General features: G+C 39.0%; 2 protein-coding genes across 2 annotated transcripts in view; both read right to left on the bottom strand.

Annotated features, from left to right (window-relative positions):
- Positions 1 to 1,561: 1,561 nt before the first annotated feature.
- On the bottom strand, positions 1,562 to 10,060 carry chrm3b (cholinergic receptor, muscarinic 3b). Its single transcript, XM_068306217.1, has 6 exons — positions 9,959 to 10,060; positions 6,938 to 7,056; positions 6,614 to 6,792; positions 5,433 to 5,728; positions 3,966 to 4,696; positions 1,562 to 3,881 (listed from the first exon to the last, which is right to left on the bottom strand). The coding sequence occupies exons 2-6, from the start codon at positions 7,038 to 7,040 to the stop codon at positions 3,373 to 3,375; spliced, it is 1,818 nt and encodes a 605-aa protein (XP_068162318.1). The 5' UTR covers positions 7,041 to 7,056; positions 9,959 to 10,060; the 3' UTR covers positions 1,562 to 3,372.
- A 1,726-nt stretch (positions 10,061 to 11,786) lies between these two features.
- ryr2a (ryanodine receptor 2a (cardiac)) overlaps positions 11,787 to 23,689 on the bottom strand; it is a 137,270-nt gene continuing 125,367 nt past the window's right edge. The window contains exons 107-113 of the mRNA XM_068306304.1: positions 22,694 to 22,840; positions 22,332 to 22,466; positions 17,072 to 17,228; positions 16,671 to 16,735; positions 16,181 to 16,281; positions 15,747 to 15,798; positions 11,787 to 15,144 (exon numbers count right to left, since the gene is read on the bottom strand). Of these exons, the coding sequence (XP_068162405.1) occupies positions 15,049 to 15,144; positions 15,747 to 15,798; positions 16,181 to 16,281; positions 16,671 to 16,735; positions 17,072 to 17,228; positions 22,332 to 22,466; positions 22,694 to 22,840 (753 nt within the window). The 3' untranslated portion in view covers positions 11,787 to 15,048. The remainder of the gene's footprint in view (positions 15,145 to 15,746; positions 15,799 to 16,180; positions 16,282 to 16,670; positions 16,736 to 17,071; positions 17,229 to 22,331; positions 22,467 to 22,693; positions 22,841 to 23,689) is intronic.

The following is a 23,689-nucleotide window of genomic DNA, read 5'->3' as shown; positions in this document are numbered from 1 at the left end:
GTTCACGAAGGCCAACTGTTCACCCACAAAGGTAAAAACTCTTATCTTTATTGTTCCTATGCTTTAACTGTAATGTGCTTTTTATTTTAGTTCACTGTAGTCAATAATGTTTCACTTAATCTGCGTTCCATTGCCTACGGTACGAGTTACGGTACCGGAAACTTCTGTCCATAACTCGACGGTAACTCGTTCCGGAATCTGTGTGGTGAATGATCAGCGGAACGGAGTGAGTTGTTCTCTTCTTTACTGAACCTGAGCTACGCTCACCTGAACACATGATTGAACACAGGTACATCACGCATGTCGCACTCAAAAGAACAATAAAATTATATTTACATGGAACCACTTCCGGGTACAACAGGAAGTCCCAAAATAAGAGCGTCACAGAATCGTACTTAACTTTCTTTCTCGTGTTTACTTCTTTCTTTTACATTTCTCTGATGTTTCATTATTATACAACTTGATATATAACTGACATTGTGAAATAACACATAGTACGCGCATACAGCGGCAGAAAATGGATGGACATCATGTTGTAAAAAGATTTTCTAGCATCTTGGAACGGATTAAGACCATTTACATTATTTGTAAAGGGAAAAATGTTCAGTATTTGGAATTCGAACAAATCGCTATTCGAACAGCCTCCTGGTCGGAAACCGAGGTTTGTCTGTAACTGCTCTGCCAGTGTGGGACTTCTGATTTAGCCACAGGGGCAGTGACGTGCTAGCTACTAGCTACTTTAAGGGCTCTCTCGTTGACCTTTGAGGTTTTTCTCATGACAGTTGCTTGTTTCTCCACGCAGGCCAACAAAACACTCCACGTTGTTTTGAAGTGAACTGTTTGGTTTGGAGATGGAGTTTAAGCTTTGCTGGACGTCTTAGCAGAAACTTTGCTGGATGTCTTTTCTTTCTTTTGACCTCCACTCATACCAGAGTCTTAATCTGGGTCCGGGTTTTGTCCAGGGTCCAGCTCAGAGTCAGAATTTTCCTCTTCAAAAACTCATCCATCACACCACCGTCGTCCTGCTGTCCACCTGTCGCTGCATCCATGCAGCACTAATTCGCTTGTCTCCAAGCGCAAAGCAATTATCTACCTGCTGCTGCCGCCTACTGGTGTGGAAGAGTACTGCATGATGACTCTGCCAGGCGCTGGACCGCACAGGCACACAAATTGGATAATTTCCCACGACACACCTGACAATAGTGTGTCGCGGCAGTGGTTGAAAAACACTGGTTTAATAGAATGCCTAAAACCTGACATGCCTCAGACATTATGGATGTATGGTATGTGGCAAGATCCTTCACCTGTTTGAACTGCATAGCAGCATTAAATACATACATATTAAATAAGCTCAACCCACAGCTGTTAGACGGTTTAATCACCACTTGGTGGTACTATTGCAATATTATTGCAGACATTGATTCAGTATTGCAGGAGTCGAGTGTTATGGAAGATATTTCTTTTAAAAATCACGTATAATAAAAAGCATACTCATTTAATATCTACAACAATAGAGTAGAAACTGTTTTTCATCAAGTATTTTTTATTTAATTCTCATATGTGTAAGATCACCTTACATGAAATTGTTCACCCCACTTTGCCTCTGGGTCTGAGTTCCTAGTCTCCAGTCAAGCATGCAGACACCATTCCTCAAGACTTTACACACAAACGAACAGTTCTCTTTGTTTCCTTTGGCAGACATTGGGTCTATATGGTATGTACTGTATATCAGGGGAAGTCTTATTGACTTTAACCAGTTCCTGAGACTTCCTGAGGCTCCTGGTTTCCCGTCTGGCACACATGCAGGGTTACAATCACAGATAAGCCACCACTGTCCCTCTGAAGGATAAGTAACATGTTGTGTGGGTGAGTATTCCATGGGTACAGGCTGTACTGCCATGTAAAATACACAAGTTTGTTAATACCTGTTAATCAAGTCATTTTAATGCGTCGGTCCATGAGGCTTAAATTCACTGGGAGAAATGGTGCTCTGCTGGTGTCTTGGAAGTGTTTTTCTGCACTTCATTTACTACTAATTCTGTAAGAATCATTCTTTGTTACATTTGGAGTTAACAGTCCAACTAGTTCAAGTAGATCACCATCAGTCATACCATCAGACAATAGTCTATTCTAAAGAGTTCAGTTGTGCTTTCTTCAGAAAGGAAACTCGACGCAGCAGATGACAACCACCACAAAATGTTTATCAGTTAATGACATGGAAACAGCAAAATATATCATGTATAGAATATCAAAATATAACTACAGGTACGTGTAATATGTGTGTACCAAGTGTTTTTAAACCACATTGTTTGGTTTGTGACACGCTCCAGACTAAGTATTAGCACATGGACAAATTGATAACATACTCTGACATTTTATGGTCGGTGGAACTTTTATGTTTTTGTAGGGCATTTTTTATATTTTTAGTGGACGTAGGATGTATTCACCTGGAGGATTTGAAGAGCAAACACACAATAACATCCATAACTGTCATGTAAGTTGAGCATTTAACTGGTGTGGTCACATCGGTACCAAATCCAAACAATAACTGGGTACAATTATGTGACTCAATTGTTATTGGATATTACAATTAGACCATAGTCTATTCTATTATTTTATGTCATAAATGTTTGCTTCTGAAAGCCACTACGTAAGGCAGTGTTAATTCATAATTCACTATATCATATGTTGGAACATAACTCAAACAGAATGTTTTACTTGTGTAGATTTATCAGATTATGGGGTACAAACATTGAGGCAGCCAATAACCTGACTAACTCATGAATAAATGTAAATAGTTTGTCATCTGGAAGAAATAATCTATTATGAATTCAATTTGTTTTGCATTACGATATTAATAATTGTACATTGCAGCACAAAAGCAGTGACATTTCTTTAAGGGATAATATGACCACGAACTCTCACTGACCAAAATTGCACTGTAAAAAAAAAAAAAGACGGGGGGGTCAGCAATCCATTGACAAAGCGACTCAGTAATGATAGCGTGATAGCGGCGTTAAAAGTGCACTCACTGGTGTCTACGGGGTTATTTAGAACACTGAGACTTCAAGTCATTACACTTTGCCATTACACATTCACCTTTGGTTTTGTCCTCTTTTGTGGTGTCTTGCTTGAATTACATCTTGCTGTAAATGTTTTGTGGTGTTACACGAGTTTTTTTGTCTCCTAGAATGGAAGCATTCTAAAAACATAACCAAAAATGCATGAAATGAACACAAACTACATATAGATGACATCGTCCATTTCAAACCCGTCTCTAACAGAGTATAGGCCTGTCAGAATGGATTGGTTTGTATACTACAATCCAACTTGGAAAATAGAGCCATTGAATACTTTCTTGCTATTTTGACACTATTTCTTGAATGCCACAGCTTTTCTCTGATAAAAATTAGGCTTTGTCTTACGTTGATTCCACTGGCACATCAAAATATCCCTGAAAGTTGTCCTGAAGGTCTTGTTACACAAGGCGTAACACATGGGGTTCACTGTGCTGTTAACGTAACACAGCCAGTAGCCCAGGGCCCACAGCGTTTCTGGGATACAGTCTTGACAGAAAGTATTGACCAACACCATGATGTTGTACGGCAGCCACGTGGTGATGAAGGCAAACAAGATGGCGCTCAGAGTTCGTGCTGCTTTCTTCTCGTTGGCCTTCTTTTCGTTCTTGCGCCTGTTGATCTCTGTTTTGGCTTTAGAGGCAAAGCGTTTGGCCATCGCTGCGTCCTTCATGGTGATGGCTGCTGATGACTGGGACACTTTTGATGAGCCGGCAGCATTTGATTGGGACACGTTTTCACTTTTGTTGGATGGACATGGTTGTTTATCCTTGGTTTTCTTCATCCGTACAGGTTTCTTAGCATCTAGATAGACAGACAGATATTTATTCACTGCATTTTCATTCATATATTATGCAAACAAGATCCCATAGTGGATTTAAGGCTCACCTTTTGGAGGTTTTGATGGACCTGCAGTGTCCTCCTCTGAACCTGATTGGTCCACACAGCCACCACCATCATTGTTGTTGAAGCTATCACAGCTGCTGTGCTCTGCCCCCCCCACCATGGTAGTTGTTGTGTTGACAGACCTTCTGGATGCCTGACAGCCTGTCCACATCAATGGAAACTGGCAGCAGAATAAGAACGTCCCACACTTCCTTCTGCTTTGCGTCCCTCCTGATAGGCTGATGCTGTCTTTGCTCTGGTCCAGAGTTTGGTTTAGTTCATAGCTGCTGCAGCTCTGAGCGCTCATCTGACGTACCACAGTGGAGGATTCCCTCTGGCTGTTCGTCACACCTTCATCACCAGCTCTCCCACTACCTCCTCCCTTATTCTGAGCCTGATTGGGGCTGTTGCTTGAACCTGATCCCTTCAGACCCTGCACATCTTTGGCTCGCTTCTCTGTCTGCTGATAGATCTTCCAGAACAAGATGGTCATTATAGTCACTGGCAAATAAAAGGCTGCAATAGCAGTGCAGAACGTAATGATTGGCTCAGACAGGAACTGGATGTAGCACTCGTTAGGCTGGACAGTCCGCTCACCCACGATGTATTGCCAGAACAAGATGGCTGGTGCCCAGAGAATGAAAGAGATGGACCAGGCTAAAATAATCATGGTCATTGCTCGCTTGGTGGTACGCTTGGCTCGATACGTCAAGGGTCTGGTCACAGAGAAATACCTGGGAAGCACATAGAGAAAATAGGTAGCTGTACAGAGTAACTGTAACTGGATCTTTTTTTACAGACTATGTCGTTCCATCTCGCTTCAAAGCGGTGATGTCTTGTAATTGTCAGTGTTTGTGTGTTCGTCCGTTAGTCCACCAAATATCTCCACAACCGTTCAGATAGAGAGATGAGACAAAAAGCACATGACTCAGGCAGGAGAGGGGATGAAGATGAGATGATGACCTTGACCCTGAGAAAACTAGGTCAAGGTCAAATTTAAACGTTTGTACACTCAGGAACCGGATAAGATTGAAAGACGAGGGAGAAGCCCAGTGTGAGTAAGACCATAGATCAAAGCTAGTGCTTTGATCTATCTATGCTAGTGCATAGCTTTGACCTACCCTGAAAGGTCAAATGCACTTGTCAGGTACTACCTTCAGGGTACCCTGACCTACCCTTCGTGGGATGTCGTAGTCTCTGACTGCCTTGTTTTAATTGTGAATTGTAAATGTGAATTTCCTACTTTGGGATCAATAAAGTCTGTCTGTCTATCATTAAAGATCCTTTATAAGACATAAATGTGATGTTTCCCGTGGCTTTCATTCATCACAACACAGAAACACAGTTTTTATCATTGAGAAGCTCTTTGCCATTCAGTGTACAAACCAAACTAAACCATAGCTGTAACTACCAATGCTACAAGTACAAGTACTACTCAACAAAACAAATGATCAGTGACATTATTGCTACCTGTCAAAGCTGATGACGAGCAGGTTCATGACTGAAGCATTGCTGGCCACGTAGTCTATTGCAAGCCACAAGTCACAGACCACTGGTCCCAGAGCCCACTGGTCCATGATGATGTAGATGGTGTACAGGTTCATCGACAGAGTCCCAATGATCAGGTCAGCAAAGGCCAGGCTGAGCAGGTAGTAGTTGTTCACCGTCTTCAGCGCCTTGTTGATCTTGAAGGACACCAACACTAGGATGTTTCCAACAACAGTAAGAACAGAGAGCGATCCACTGAGGAGCACGATGATGATGACCTGAAGAGGACATGGCAAGAAAACAGGAAAAGAGAACAGGAAAAATGTATTTGAGTGCATTTCAATGCACAATATATTCTTACTGATCTCTAGAAAATCTACAGCGGTGACCAGTCTGTTGTGTTGTGACCAGCAAACAGGCATTGGAATTATGAATTATCCTTATTGACAGTAGTGTTTACACTAACTGTATAATAGAACACTTTAAGTTATGATGTGAGTTTTTCATGTGTAGTGAACCTTGTCAGTGGAGTGTGCACAAATTCTATCAAGGCCAAATTCAAGCACTCCCAAGGGTCAATTGAAACCATTTCCAGCACCTTCATTCTTAGGTACATTACACAATTATTATAAGAGATACTGTACATACTTCTGTTTCTAATGATCACAATAAAAACACTGTGTTATGGTTTAAACAACTAATATCATGTTTTATAATAGCTGAACATCAAGGCGTTGACGGAGAATACAAATGTTTTAATGTGTCACCTGTTTCTAGGTAGACTCTGGTTGCCATCTACCCTGGAAAAGTTGGTATAGTGTAAATTTGAATTAGACCATATGTGAGCTCAGTGAGTCTTTCACACAGTACTGTGCAAATCAAAAGAAAACAAGATGCTCTGAAAGAGTTGTGTAATATACGTAAACCACAAATTCCAACATTCAGCATCTGTGTGCCTGTTTGTCTTACAGTGTTCTGTCACACCAGTGAGAAGAGTTTCCAGCTTTACATTTATCCTGCAGTGTGACGGCCCATGAAAAACAATGTCTGAAGATATATGTACTGTATATCCACAGGATAACTACAGTTATTTATCAAAAATTAAAAATAACAAAGAAAACAGCTGGAGACGTAGAAGCTGCTGGGTTTCCAGTGATGGTTACCTGCCAGATGGTGTGTCCTCCTAATAGGTCAACGTTCTCTGCTGGCAACCTTAATGTTGTATTTTCTGGTGAATGAGTGAAGTTTCCTCCTTGACTTGTGACATGAGTGACATCACGCTGGTTCCACCCACCAACATTGTCAGATAGTATGATCTGATCCTGAAAGGAGCCGCCTGATGCTGTGGACACATCAGTACTTTTTCTTTACCTTTAAAGCCACAATTTTTTCAACAAAACATTTGCGAATGTACAATACACATAAAATCAACAATCCACAAGCAAGGTTATAATTAAGTGTTTTTACCTAAATGCTGAGTACTGTACCTGATGTGGCAGGGTCAGCTACGGTCGTAACAGATTGGTCCCTCATTCCAGGAAAACTGTTGCTAAAGAAGATGATAGACTCGGAGCTAGATGTCAGATTCATGATAGCCAATGGACAGCTGGAGAAAAGAGGAAAAATACGTTTTTTTCTATTAAAATTTTAACAGATTGATGTTATTTCTTTAGTGCTTTTACCAATTTTTAGAATACTAAACTGTGCCTAGAAATTAATTCCAGTTAACTGTTTGAGATGCTGAAACAATAGATACCATATGATAAATACTGATCACTTGTCACTATGGATTTTGATGTGATGATCTGTTATTTACAGCACCATCTAATTGTCTATTGTCGTCATCTTGTCTTGGAATGTCTTCATGCAGACTCAGTGCTTTTGTTTCTGATGAGCGTCAATGAGATTTTGCTCAATGTTTATTCAAGGGTTTTACAGGTTATTTTGTCACACACAATGGTTTTTAAAAAACCAGCAGCTTCAATACACAATTTAACAACAGCATTGGTCGTGCATCTGCAACCAGTCCCTAACTCTGATCCCCATCAACAACCTACTGACACTGACATCTCAATCGCGTTAACCACGCTAATAATAATATAATAATAAATTAGTTTTTCAGTTGCACTCCCGTGTCAGCTCCTCCAACCAAACCAGGTGACTTTGTGATGGTAAGAATTTCAAATGGAAGAGTTGGAAACAGAAATATTCCAGATAGTTCTGACAACACACGGCTTAAGTGACACAAGAGTCGACACGGATCCATGAAACACGTTGTACTGTCACTGCCAGCTGAACTCAGGTGACCCCTGAGCCGTAGTGAGGACACACGGGTGGCGTAACCCAACAGTGCTAATGCTAACTGACTCAGTGAATCACGTCATTACGTGTCACACAGTTCAAGATGATGCTGATGTTGAAACGGTGAGAAGAACTACAGCGAACGTTTAATGTTAAGATTTGTGTGTCTCACAAAAGATTACCAGGAATAATAGTGATTAGCAGACAACTGGGTGATTAAATGAGGAAGATTAGGATTAGGATTAGGATTAAGATTGATGATATTATATAAACTCCTTACGTAGATCACACACACAGGACATTAACACACAGGTCAATTACAGTTGGTCTCACTTTTAGCTAGTCTTGCTCTCATTTAGTCCAAACCAGAGCATGATGGATGGCGTTTGGTCTGAATTTTTTTTTTTTGTATTTCCTACACATTTTAATATTCTCCTAAAACGGAGTAATTCAGATTTAGAACAGACATTCTATATAAATACCCCTTTCTCCTATCATTTCATTCATTCCAGCAGCCAGCAGAGCCTTATGTGGTCGGTTGGAGGACTAACATCCACAGAGCAAACAGAGAAACGAGACAAAACCTTTTTTGTACATTCAGGACAAGCTGCTGTGGTACTGGACTGTATCTAACGGAGTTATAAGTACAGAGGGTCGTTGCTATGGAAACAATACATCATCTCATGACGGAACCCTTCATGTTGTCTTTCATGATGATACAAACACATTTAATGTTCTCATCCTGAACATGATGTCTGACCCCCCAGACCCATCCAGGAACAGAGATTCACTGGAATCCTCCACTCTCAGCGCCTTGCTGATTCTGGCATAGATTAGCATAGCCTGTAAAGAATAGATGACATTACTAATACAGGCTGTACTAATTAAAGCCAGAACCATCATTAGTCCTCAGGAAATGGATCATCCATGCTGTTAGTGTTGATGTTGAAAAAGAAGATTAAAAAGATGGAAAGTTGAAGCACCACAAGAAACACTAACACAGAATAATAAAATATAGAATTCTATGAGACAAATAGAAAATATTCATTCATGTAATTTACAAAACAGTTGATCAACTAAAAAAATCAACTTTCTTATAAAAAGAACATTTCGCCAGTTGTCGTATTAACTGCAGATTGATACAATTTCACAAAACAGCGATCAAAGTATACAAAAAAATTTAAAAATTTAAAAAGAAAAAAAAATAAAAACCATAAAGGTGTTACTAAAATTCGATCAGCAAATTATAATGAAAGGTTTTTTATTCACTGTTATTTTTCTCTCGTCTGCAGAGAACTAAACCAACTCTGATGTCTGATGTGGATGGAAATCTGAAGCCGTTCTTCAGCTGAAGGTTTTGTTAAAGCTAAAGTAAAACTTCTGCAGTGTGGCTTCAAATATTGGTTATAATCTCGTTGGCTGTTTTCCACCTTGCAGGTCATTGGGTGTTACTGTAGCTTTTCTCAGCTGGCTACAGGTGAGAGGCAGGGTACACCCTGGATGAGACACCAGCCATAGGGCCACACAAAAGGCAAACATCCATTCATGCTTACACTGATACCTATGGGACATTAGGTAAGTTGGACACACCTAATACCTAAATGTTAGGTGGACTAACCTAAGCTTCATGTTTCTGGAGGTGGGAGGAACGGAGAACCTGGAGAGAACCGCGTGCACGGGGAGAACATAACAGTGCTACCCGTCGCACCACCGCTCTGACATTACTGTTTTTATTTGATACTTTAATCATAATTAGTCTGAACTAAACCTTTTTTACTTGGAAGTTGGGAAACTTTGAAAAAAGGGGGCAGAAGGAATAATGCAGCCGGTGAATCCTTCCAGCGTATTTGGGCATGTTAATCATTTTTAACCCTAATTTTTTGAAGTGTTATAACAAACCCCTCAATGACCTTTTACAACTTCCAGTTTGATGAATTTTTATGCATAAATCTACAAACGTGAGAAAAAGAATGGATTGTTTGCATTGCCATGGAAACTGAACACCTTCAGCATAAAAACAGTACCTGAACAACAGAAAGTTTGCACACCACACAAGCATCACACATATGTAGAAAGGCAGCGCTGAGACGACTAATTCTGCTTGTATGAACAAATGTTCCCGGAACAATTTACTGCATGACAGTAAGCTTAAACTAAATGGTTAATTTTTGTTGTTTTTTTGTATTTTAATAATGAGTTGTTCTTACCAGTCCACTCCTGTTCCAGCTCCAGGATAATACACTGAACACCCCTCTGGAGGCTCAGCTCTGCCCTGGCAGCATGCTTCCCTCTGCTGGGGCTCAGACTGGTCTGGTCAGACCGGTCAGCTGGTGTGACTGGAACCTCCAGCTCCGCCTTCAGCAGGGGAACCTCTGACATGTGGTCTGTCACACAATAAGGACACACAGTGGGGTGTAACCTGATTAAAACCACTGCTACCTAATGTATTCATTATTACTGTTTATTCATCATTTCTTCATTGTTATTACTACAATCCTGATGAACTTCATTCACATCATGAACACTGGAGTCAAACAGAAAACAAAAACTTACATTAATAGATGAATAATAGTTACTTTTTGTAACTTTTTCTAATGGATAAAATGTTGAATATAAATGTTGAATGGAAGTGCATTCTTTACCAATATTATATATTTTATTGTAAGAATTTAAAGTTTGCGTCCCAGAAACTCCAGAATGAACCTCTAAATGAGGATCAGGAAGACCTTCTGTTTGACAGCCAGATGTACACATATTCTATCAACTATTTATAAAAATCTGTGAAGTAATGAAGTATTTAACTAATCATGTATTGCATCTGAACGCTATGTTGGGAAATATTCTTTTTCCAACATACTGTACATGTGAGCAATCATATTATATGAGATAGGAAGAGAGGAAGCTCACTAGATCACTATCACTGCAACAGTGAAGAAAAATTACACGATTTACCAAATATAGAGGTTGAACATAGTCATCTATTCATAAATAAGTTATTTTATCCTCACAAGCCCTTTCTTGGTGTTGTTTTTGTTGTTTTATAGAAGGAAACCTCTGTCTTCATTCATTCATTGATGTTCCTCACCAGAGACACTAATGTCGGCTCTGGGTCAGACCAGGATGCTCTACCAGCTGGTGGAGAACTTTGAGATGGAGGTCGTCCTCCAGGAGGAATGGCGTGACTCTCTGCGTGTCCTGGTCGGCTGTCCTGTCGTAGTTGGAGTTATTCCAGTTGTTCTGCTCACAGACGTGTTGATCACATGCTGATGCGGTCACATGTGGATGGAGATGCTTTTAAAAACCACGTCCTGTGGACGCAATTTTTTCTAAGCAGAGGGGGAAAACACGACTGTGGACATGACTTCAGAAAACCGTGTAGATGAACGTCTGACAGCTGTGTGAAATATTAAAAAAAGAACAAACAGTATGATCTGTTTGGGGGGGTGCAGTTAGGTCATGTTTTATCCATCAACATCAGTTTGACGCATTAGATGTTGTGATGTGGTTGCAGTGGGGGGGTGTGAAGGGGGACTCCAGGAAGCTGGTTGTGTATACTGTGCGTGTGTATGTGTGTGAATATACTGTATATGCAGGTATGCATGTATACATGTGTGTATATGTGTGTTTATATATGTAGGTGTGTGTGCAAATTCATACACACGCACGCCCATACACATATACACATACCTACATATATGCAAATGTGTATGTATGTGTGTGTATAAAGTATATATATGTTAATCAGCTTTTATTTGTTAAGTGTTTAATCACATCAACATTTTGAAGCGCTTAAATGTATGCATAAATGTATATATGTACATATATAGACATACAGTATATATGTTTATATGTAGTCATATATATACATTTATTTTTTCTTACACACATATTGTTCTATTGTACTGTATTTACAAAATACACAACAGATTAATCATTGAGTATAACTCCCTCTTCACAAGTTAAGTTTATAAAGTTTTATTTTCAAAATCATGCAAATCCATTCATTATTCATAGTCACCCCCCCCCCCCCCCTTACATATCTCTCATAAGAATTAACAGCTGGTTCAGAAAGTGTACATGACGCACCGATGGAGCAAACGATGTGCCGAACTAAACATGCCCCTCTAGGTATGGAAAGTATATCTTTGTATTATTATTTATTCTGATGTTATATTGCAAGAAGTAAAGGCAGTAGTCATGACATCATGGTACAATGAGATCACTGTAATATATACAACACCCAGACTGACACCCACTACATGATCACACTGGTATATTCAGTGCTGAATGTGAACAGCTCATGCATCCTCATTCAACGTTAACCGAGCAACAGGTAAAGGTAGCAGAACTAATCTACAGCGTCAGCAGTAGTTTATTCTTTTTCTTCTTTACCGGAATTTTTGGAAGGTGTTAGCTGAACCAGAAAACTCAAAAACTTTATGGCTAAATCTTTATTCATGTGAGTTTGTGTGTGTATCACTCCCCCAACACACACTTGAAATTATTACTAAAATAAATAACTAGAAAATAAATCACCATAAATAGACTTTAATGAGACACAAGCGAGCTTTTGTTTTGTCCCCCCAGACCTCGTCTGCTGGGCTGCTGCTTGAGGTTTGATCCATTTAACACCTCAGGAAACATTGGAGTGTATTACTGCAGAGATGATCGGTGAGAGCAAAACATCAGTTTCAATTTTCTATTTGTGTTTTAAAGATTTGCAATGAAGACTCTGACACTTAAATAGAACATTACAGAACTCTTATTCATTTTAAGTAATCCTATATATTAATTAATGGGGTGATAGGTTTAAATAAATTTTGGGAATTGTTCATTAAATAAGCATAATAAACATGCAATGGGCTTTTCTGACAAAATAGTTTCATTGAATGTCTATAAATTGAGAATAATTTTGATTTCTGTATTTCATTAACTCCACAGAAAAGTCAAAAACTCAAACAATCTATAAAATGGTTCCACAGCATATTCCACGTTTGAGAGCAACAAGCATTCATTCAATCAAAACCCGCTTCCCTTCACTGAGGATTTAAACTGAAGTGTCAAGTGTCACTGATTATGCTTTAAATGGACCGTTATCCCGTTTATGATGTCTGACCTCGTGTAAAGGTTCAAAATGATATGAAATGGATAAATATGACATAAATATGAAATGGCCAAGATGTTGGATGTCTGTCTCTTGGTGTTGAATTCATCACATTTTAAATGTGTCTACAGCAGAATGCTGGAACTAACTACCAAGACTAATTCATGTTTAAAGCTGGAGGTAAGACAGCATCATGAATGACCATTGATGAAACAGTGAGCGCACACACACATGCACACACACACACACACACACACACACACACACACGTTCAGGGAAAACCACCCAGTTAACACTAATGTGATGCAACACGTCTAATCAGAGAACCCCCAAACACACAAACCCAGGCTTCTATTTGTGTTTGTAATATTTTGTCTGTTGATCTATGGCAATAAGGACATTATAAATAACAAATAATCAGTGATCGGTTCCATGAAAGTGATCAACTTTCATCTGCTTCAGACTCAGTGTGCATTCCCTTAAAAGGAGTGTTTGTACCTCTTCTTTCACATAAATCAGATCAATCTCATGTCATTTACTTTAAACTCCATTACGGTGGAGGAATATGAACAATAAATCTAAACATATATACCAATGAGAAACACATTATTGCTGCAAATAAGACAAGAGAGGAATGCTGGCAGGAAGTTGTTGATCATGAATCACATTTATACCATCGAGTGTCTCCTGGGATTCCTCCTGTCAAACTGAACGGAGTAGAGTTTGAACATTTCACTCAGTAACTGCATCAGGCGTTGTGGGCGACGCCCCCCCAAAACAACCCCCTTTTAACAAATCAAAGCAAATTAATGTTAACAACTGATCTGCATAAACACACCAGGAGAATAATCTATTTTCCAATCCATCCATCTGTCCTTTCTGCCGGTCTTCTGCAGGTTCATGTGGGGAGAGGGGGTGCAATATGGGGGGGGGGGGGGTTACAGGACAGACATCAACCTCACCTATATAACATGGAGAAGAACCTTCGCCCCCCAAGAGGACCGACACACAACGTGCAAACTTCACAAGAGCAGTCTTGAGTGGAATCTACAAACTTCTTGTGAGTCATTAGTGGAAATAATATTCATCTTTTTGTTTTTAATATTGCAACACCCTTTTTTGCACTGCATTAAAGTAAAAAAGCAAACTCCACTCCATTCCATTCCAAATCCTAACCCCCCCCCTCAGCTCTCCCCTGGCTTAGTAAGGCACTGTTTCCTCCCGTCTCCCCACTGTTTGCTTTCATCCATACGTTTCCACTCGCTCTGCATTCCATGGGAACGGATCCAGTCGTTTCACCAGGATGGATTTGGAGACACAAAATACCACCAAACTATTTTTAATGTTCACTATTTCCAGGTAATTTAGCTCTACTGGAATCAAACTGACTGTCGCTCATGCTGCTAGTGATGTGAACACACAGTTAAGGAGCCCTTCACACAAGGTTGGCATTTACATGGTGTGGATGCAATATTAAACATCTGTAAATTATACTATAAATACAAAATAAATATATTCAGTCTAGTATGACATGTTTGTCTGAACATCAGGATGCCAGAGAGGTTCTGATTGGTGAATAGAGTATCATGTTGAAGCACCTCATATCTTCCCACAAAACTTTGTAAAGTTACCTTCAAGTTAACCCGATCATCACCTCTATGACAGCTACAGCTCTCAAAGGTCACGTATATGATAAAGCTGTTTGTGTTTCAGGACGGCAAAGGTGAAATGTTTTGTGTGTCCACCTCCTACACCTACATGCAACGTGCATCGTTCACACTCAGAGTGGTGAACATCTTCACACTCTGCTCTTTGAGTCCATCCTGAGAGTCTCTCTTCATGTGATCAGTGCTGTTTGTTTCTGGATCCACAGCTTTTCCCTCGCTCCATTAATCTTTGACATTTTTGCATGTAATAGAGAATGCAGACGTGCCACCAGTCATTTTTTACAGCATATAATCTCATATTTTCTATGTACAAAGTCATAGAAACAGACCAAACTACAGCGTGCTGGAATCTGTGTCAGAGCTGGTCGGTTGGTGAAGATCTGTGAGGGACGGGTGAACACAGCTGCTCCTGACCGAGAGCACGAAGGACCGTTGTGTGGAACAACAGGCCATCTTTGAGGGACAAGCAGAGTGATGGGGGCTGTGGAGGGTCTCGAACCAGTTAGGAGTCTGTCGCTGCAGGATATCAGTTCAGCTGATCCTCATATTGTTTTCGAAAGCAGTCGCCAGCAGGGAAAAACTCCCAGCAGCGCTCCTGGTACATCTTCCACACGTATGACTCCTGTACAGACAGAGAGGAGGACAGAGGAAGGGGTTCATTGCCAGGTGATTTTTGTCACTGTTCAAAGTAGTTGTCATTCAACCGATTCAGAAATCAAACATGTTTCTACCATCATGTAGAGAATAACAGGAACAGAGAATGAAGACTGATGAAGTATCACCACTAGTGATGTAGTGAAGTACTAAAATACTTTATTACTAAAGTACCAAAGTTCATGTCGAATAAATTGGTTCCATCTCTTCATACCTGAGAGAGGATCTGGGTCAGAAAGTAAGAGTGGAGGGAAAATAAATGTGGTTAAACTTGACTATTTATAATCCTTTCAATTAATTTTAATTTCTATTCTTATTTATCCTATACTGAGCTGATGTTCTGTTGGCTAATTAATTTCTGTACAGTTAGCAGTGAATAAACACTCCTTGAATCGTTGACAATGGTTTTTGATTAGATTTTTTTTTTCAGGATGAATTTGGGTTATATAAATAAAACTTGATTCATTGATCATTTTCTCACGGCAGTGGTTCAGAGACTTGTTTTACCGTTGAACATTTAGCTGGTATGAAGAAAACATTATAATAAGGACGTATCACAGCGACGCTTACCTGGCCTGTGTGCTCTGTTTCATCTTTGTTGATGAGATACATCACAAAGAATCTGCAACGCACACGCATGAACATGTTAGAGAAACCCTTTATCACACACATACACCCACCTGTGTTCAATAAAATATTAAAATAACTACAGTAATGCTGCCACAAAGAATGAAGTTACTCGTGTCTTTTGAACAAAACAGATAAAATACAGATTTGTGGTGCATTATTATTATAAAAATGATCCTAAGGATTTCCATCCTAAAACATTATTATTATAAAAATTATTGTTATAATAAAAAAGGATCCTGATAATAAATTAAATCCTAAACCAAGATGGAAACACAGTGGGGTTTTTTTGTCTGTCTTCAACCACATTTTGTTAAAGGAGAAGAGAATTACCCCCCCCCCCCCCCCCCCACACACACACACACACACATACTCACAGGTAGTTGGCTAAATTGTGCTCCTGTAACGTGTGCGTTTCAAAGCCGTGTGGAACCGTGTCAAAGTAGTCGTTCCCTATTCCACAGATAAAGCATTTGGTCTGCAGGAGAAACATGAAGTGTTCAATGACGGTCGTTACACTAAATGACCTTAATGACCCGTTTGTTATAAATTGCCCCCGGCACCGCTCTCCTCCTCTTGGTGTGAGAGGAGTGAGAGTGAACCTGTTGAGTGTGAACGTGTTTATTCTTTCTTGACATTCCTTTTTTAAGTTATTCTGATATCTGGTGTCAGTGGTTAGTGTTGTGTCTGTTAGTATGTGGAGATTTCATGGAAATTAAACAATAACAGTTCACATAGTTTCACCAGCAGACGATACAGGAACATAAAATGCTGACATGGAGTGTGTAGGTGTGTTACGCTCCGGAGCCCGTCTATACATTTCCAGGGTCAGAATAACAATGCAGTGTTTAAACAGAGTCATTTCACCTCCATGTCTTCTTTCACTTGTTCCTGCTGGTCCCTCAGTTCTCCAAAAGCATCGATGATCAATCCTAGAATGAGTACGGATCAGAGGATGCAGGGTTCAAAGGTGAAATAATCTCACCGTTAATCACCTGTTTCTCTTGTCTTGGACTGTTCTTAATATAATTTCACAGAGACATCAGCCCACTTTCCCTTCATCACAATATTCCTTCATCCTTGTATTACTGCTGAGAGCAGAGGGATTTCCATGACATTATTTTATACACAGCTACTTATGCAAAGATGATGGTTTGAGGTCAAACGGACCTTCAAAGTACTTCAAAGTAACCCTTGTTCACGTTTCAGACTGATGTGTGTTAGATAGACTTCTCTGTGGGTTCCCAGTCAGGGGGGGGGGTTCTCACCCTGGATGATGGCCAGCAGGATCACAATAACGAAGAAGAAGAAGGTGATGTCAAAGATGATGCGATAAATCTCATACTCGTCGCCAGCTGGGTCCTCAATCTGGTCCCCGATCCCCCCACCGGCCCTCACACCCACATACATGTGGAACATGTAGCACTGGGAGGAAGACGAGAGGCAAAGAAGAACACCTGTAACAAGTGGGTTTGAGCCGGGACCCAGTATAACTCCTGGAACTTGGTTCTGCTAAATGACAGCAATACTTCAAAAAACACAGGTCAAAGGGACAAAAGTCATGAAAAACTCCTGCTGTGGTCAAATATCAGTGGAGCGTATAGATATAGAGCGTATAGATATAGAGTGTATCGATATAGAGTGTATCGATATAGAGTGTATAGATATAGAGTGTATTGATATAGAGTGTATAGATATAGAGTGTATAAATATAGAGTGTATTGATATAGAGTGTATAGATATAGAGTGTATAAATATAGTGTATCGATATAGAGTGTATAGAGTGTATAGATATAGTGTATAGATATAGAGCGTATAGATATAGAGTGTATCAATATAGAGTGTATAAATATAGAGTGTATTGATATAGAGTGTATCAATATAGAGTGTATAGATATAGAGTGTATAAATATAGTGTATCGATATAGAGTGTATAGAGTGTATAGAGTGTATAGATATAGAGTGTATCAATATAGAGTGTATAAATATAGAGTGTATAGATATAGTGTATTGATATAGAGCGTATCGATATAGAGTGTATAGATATAGAGTGTATCAATATAGAGTGTATAGATATAGAGTGTATAAATATAGTGTATCGATATAGAGATAGATAGATAGATAGATAGATAGATAGATAGATAGATAGATAGATAGATAGATAGATAGATAGATAGATAGATAGATAGATAGATAGATAGATAGATAGATAGATAGATAGATACTTTATTAATCCCGGAGGAAATTGCATATATCCACTGCTCAGGCATTACTTAACAAATAATACTGGATAAACACCAGGAGAAAAGGAAACATTGACATCACAGGACATACCACAAGACAGACACTACACTAACAGACAGGCACATGCAGCACTAACAGGACTTATATACTAAACTATAACTAAAAATATAAACAGTATAAAATTTAAAAATATTACAGTATTAAGATATAAACAGTATAAAATAAAATCTAAACAGTATAAAATTGAATTAAAATATAAAAACAGTATAAAAAATAAATAAATTATATATATATATATATATATATATATATATATACAACAGTATAAAATTAAATTTAAATTTAAATTAAATTAAATCCATTTTCAACCCCGTGCTGACCTCGCCACCTCCCCCCCGCTCCTCTTGAGAGAGTCATTGTACCCCCTGATGGCACGGGGCACGAAGGAGGACCTCAGCCTCTCTGTGGAGGCGCTGTGTGACAGCAGTCTGCCGCTGAAGGTGCTTCTCTACTGGGAGAAGGTGGTGTGTAGGGGGTGCCTGGTGTTGTTCATGATGGTGTATAGTGTATAGAGTATGAGTGAGTGTATGAGTGTATGAGTGTATAGAGTGTATAGATATAGTGTATAGATATAGAGCGTATAGATATAGAGTGTATCAATATAGAGTGTATAAATATAGAGTGTATCGATATAGATGTATAGAGACAGAGTGTATAGATATAGAGTGTATCGATATAGAGTGTATAGATATAGAGTGTATTGATATAGAGTGTATCGATATAGAGTGTATCGATATAGAGTGTATAGATATAGAGTGTATCGATATAGAGTGTATCGATATAAAGTGCATCGATATAGTATATAGAGTGTATAGATATAGAGTATAGATATAGAGTGTATAGATATAGAGTGTATAGATATAGAGTGTATTGATATAGAGTGTATCGATATAGAGTGTATAGATATAGAGTGTATAGATATAGAGTGTATAAATATAGTGTATCGATATAGAGTGTATAGAGTGTATAGAGTGTATAGATATAGAGTGTATCAATATAGAGTGTATAAATATAGAGTGTATAGATATAGTGTATTGATATAGAGCGTATCGATATAGAGTGTATAGATATAGAGTGTATCAATATAGAGTGTATAGATATAGAGTGTATAAATATAGTGTATCGATATAGAGTGTATAGAGTGTATAGATATAGTGTATAGATATAGAGCGTATAGATATAGAGTGTATCAATATAGAGTGTATAAATATAGAGTGTATTGATATAGAGTGTATCAATATAGAGTGTATAGATATAGAGTGTATAAATATAGTGTATCGATATAGAGTGTATAGAGTGTATAGAGTGTATAGATATAGAGTGTATCAATATAGAGTGTATAAATATAGAGTGTATAGATATAGTGTATTGATATAGAGCGTATCGATATAGAGTGTATAGATATAGAGTGTATCAATATAGAGTGTATAGATATAGAGTGTATAAATATAGTGTATCGATATAGAGTGTATAGAGTGTATAGATATAGTGTATAGATATAGAGCGTATAGATATAGAGTGTATCAATATAGAGTGTATAAATATAGAGTGTATCGATATAGATGTATAGAGACAGAGTGTATAGATATAGAGTGTATCGATATAGAGTGTATAGATATAGAGTGTATTGATATAGAGTGTATCGATATAGAGTGTATCGATATAGAGTGTATAGATATAGAGTGTATCGATATAGAGTGTATCGATATAAAGTGCATCGATATAGTATATAGAGTGTATAGATATAGAGTATAGATATAGAGTGTATAGATATAGAGTGTATAGATATAAAGTGTATAGATATAGAGTGTATATAGGGTGTAGAGATATAGATTGTATAGATATAGAATGTATAGATATAGTGTATCGATATAGAGTGTATAGATATAGAGTGTATAGATATAGAGTGTATAGATATAGAGTGTACAGATATAGAGTGTATGGAGTGCATATAGAGTGTATAGATATAGAGTGTATAGTGTGTATATAGAGTGTACAGATATAGAGTGTATAGATAGAGTGTATATAGAGTGTATCAATATAGAGTGTATAGATATAGAGTGTATAGATATAGAGTGTATAGATATAGAGTGTACAGATATAGAGTTTATAAATAGAGTGTGTATAGAGTGTATTGATATAGAGTGTATTGATATAGAGTGTATAGATATAGAGTGTATAGATAGTGGCTGTTGAACAGATATAATGACTTATACTCACTTATACTCTGCAGATTGTTTTGTCAGTGTGTAGCAGGATTTCATCCACTCTTTGAACACGTATGTATTGTTCACACACATATGTTTTTAATGTCTGAACAATCCCTGCACGTGACACAGCAGTATTTGAACATAGTTGCTGTAATTTTCTACTACTTATCTATGTAGAAATAATAATTAAAAGATTTTATATAAACACACACACAAACAAACAAACACACACACACACACACACACACTCATATATGTACTGTACATACATTTTGACAGACAACTATTATAGCCATTATAAACAAAGCAATGTAAAGTACAAAGTGAATGTTTTTAAATAAAAACTATTAAATAAAGTTAATCAACACAAAATGTCAGATTTTGTCCTAAAAAGGTTAAAATCAGAGCTGCTGCTCCACAGGGTAAAACCTGTAATGACCCAGGATCAGTGCTGTAGAGTGATCTGATGGAACAAAGAGACTAATCCTCTCATTAATGTCGGTGTCACTGATGCTTTAGGGCTTTATTCTGGGGGGGCAGTGGCCCCCCAGTGGCCGGTCCTTCAACTGTCACCTTCCGGCACATGAGACAGAGCTGCCAGCCTCCCCTTAATAGGAAACAGAGTAGCTCTACGGAATGCTATGGATGACTGACTATAGCGGATTAAAGTGTGTCTCCTAACATTTCCGGGTGACAGACGCCCCCCCTCTCCCCCCGCCACAGAAAACACGCACCAAGGAGCCCTTTTATAGTATTTGTTCAGATATTTCAGCAGCAGGGATCAGCTTCATCACATTCTGTCTCTACCGGTTCACTCTCTCCATCTTTACTAACACATTTACATACACCTGACTTCCATTTATGGAGTATATTGTACTTCCTAAATGATAAATTAACCTAGTCTGTGTTTTGTAAGAAAGCAGAATTCCAGAAGAATCTTTTGTTCAGGGTTTGAAAAGTAGCTTCAGATCCACCATTAACAAATGTCATCAGTTAGGAGTTATATGCAGAAGCCAATGACATCCAGATAAACATTCATATATCTTAATATTCATGCTAACAACTGTTCCTCCTAACAAGTGGACCCCTGGGGTCAGCCTGTAATCTCCCTGCAGCTCAGCTGGAGTTCACACACAGCCTGAGGTGAAACCGTCAGACCACGAGCTCTGACTCTGAGTCTGTGTCCATAAAAGGTTCTGAGTCTCCTGTGAGGACTGAACCTCTGACTCCATCACTGCATTCAGGCTGCAGCCTCTATCTGCAACAACCACACCAACCAGGCTGAGACACAAACAAGGCCGTCACAGACTGCAACATCCCGCGACACCCCTGAATTCAGGTACAAAAGTGGTAAGTTGACATTGACCTAGTTTTCCAAAGGTGAAGGTCAGCATCACGTTTTTGAGCCTCTGGCTTCCTGAAAATGTTGCTTTTTGTTTTGTGATTATATCTCATCAGGTATCAGAGACGTGTACCTGAAAAGGTGTAAAAGTGAAAATGTGACCTTGGCCTACTGTAGTTTTTCAAGGTCAAGGCTGTGATCTGATTTTCCTCCCCTTGCCTCCCTGAATATAACGCCTTTTGTTTTTTCTTTCTATCTGATCCGGTTCCAGAGATATGTGCAAAAAAATGTACAAAAATCAAAATTTGACCTTGATCTAGTTTTCTCAAGGTCAAGGTCATCATCTCATCTTCATCCCCTTTGCTGCATGAGTGATGTGCTTTTTGTCTCATCTCTCTACCTGAGCGGTATGTGGTGGAGTAACGGACGAACACACCAACACTGATGATAACAAAACATCACCGCTGTGAAGCGGGACGGAATCAATCAATATCAGAACCAATCACCCCTAAAGGAGTTGATTTCACATCTGACATCTTCACTTTGTACGTCAGTGTGGGATCCATGTGTGCAAGGCAGAAGCTTTAACATGTTTCCACACGTATGACGTGGGTCACGCTGCTCTTTCCCATCCTACTAACACACGTGTGCGTCTGAGCGGCTCCTACTTACCGTCAGCATGTCGTCACACTTCATGTCTGGCAGCTCTCCATCTTCACCCTTGTTGTAGAACTTCCTGAAGAAGTTGAAAGCCACGACGGTGTAGAGGTACACGACCACCGCCAGCAGGCCGACGGTCAGCACCAGCTGGGGGGGGACAGGAGGAAACAGTCTGTACTAACGTCACCACCAACACGCTCACCACTGGGGGGGGAACCAGACTGGAGTGATGGCTGCACTGGTTTGAGCTGCAGGTGGGTCAGAGTTCAGCTGTGTGTGTGTGTGTGTGTGTGTGTGTGTGTGTGTGTGTGTGTGTGTGTGTGTGTGTGTGTGTGTGTGTGTGTGTGTGTGTGTGTGTGTGTGTGAGCGTTTACCTGCTTGCCGTTGTGTGTGACGGAGGACAGAATGGTACGCAGCGTTTTGAAACCCATGGCGATGTCCAGCAGATGGGCAGCGAAGAAGAAGTTGTTGTAGTGACCCAGGATGGACATGGTCATGTACCAGGCCAGGTACAGGAAGGACTACAGTAGTAGTAGTAATACAGTAGTAGTATTAGTAATACAGTAGTAGTAGTAATACAGTAGTAGTAGTAATACAGTAGTAGTAGTAATACAGTATGGACATGGTCATGTACCAGGCCAGGTACAGGAAGGACTGGGGGGTCAGAAGCAGCTGTGTCAGCAGGTTCAGTCCTGTTCTAACATCCCTGTCTCAGCAAAAGTTCTGTAATAACTACAATCAAACCCTCAGATCACCGACACACATAGTAGTAATAGAGTAGTAATACAGTAGTAGTAGTAATACAGTAGTAGTAGTAGTAATACAGTATTAGTAGTAATACAGTAGTAGTAGTAATACAGCAGTAGTAGTAGTAATACAGTAGTAGTAGTAATACAGTAGTAGTAGTAGTAGTAATACAGTAGTAGTAGTAATACAGTAGTAGTAGTAATACAGTAGTAGTAGTAATACAGTAGTAGTGGTAGTAATACAGTAGTAGTAGTAATACAGTAGTAGTAGTAATACAGTAATAGTAGTAATACAGTAGTAGTAGTAGTAGTAATACAGTAGTAGTAGTAATAAAGTAGTAGTAGTAATACAGTAGTAGTAGTAATACAGTAGTAGTAGTAATATAGTAGTAGTAGTAGTAATACAGTAGTAGTAGTAATACAGTATTAATAGTAATATAGTAGTAGTAGTAGTAATACAGTAGTAGTAGTAGTAATACAGTAGTAGTAATACAGTAGTAGTAGTAATACAGTAGTAGTAGTAATACAGTATGGACATGGTCATGTACCAGGCCAGGTACAGGAAGGACTGGGGGGTCAGAAGCAGCTGTGTCAGCAGGTTCAGTCCTGTTCTAACATCCCTGT

Source organism: Antennarius striatus, chromosome 21, assembly GCF_040054535.1.
Source record: "Antennarius striatus isolate MH-2024 chromosome 21, ASM4005453v1, whole genome shotgun sequence".
Taxonomy (NCBI): domain Eukaryota; kingdom Metazoa; phylum Chordata; class Actinopteri; order Lophiiformes; family Antennariidae; genus Antennarius; species Antennarius striatus.
Note: the sequence above shows the minus strand (reverse complement) of the source record. Positions and strands in the feature narration are given on the sequence as shown.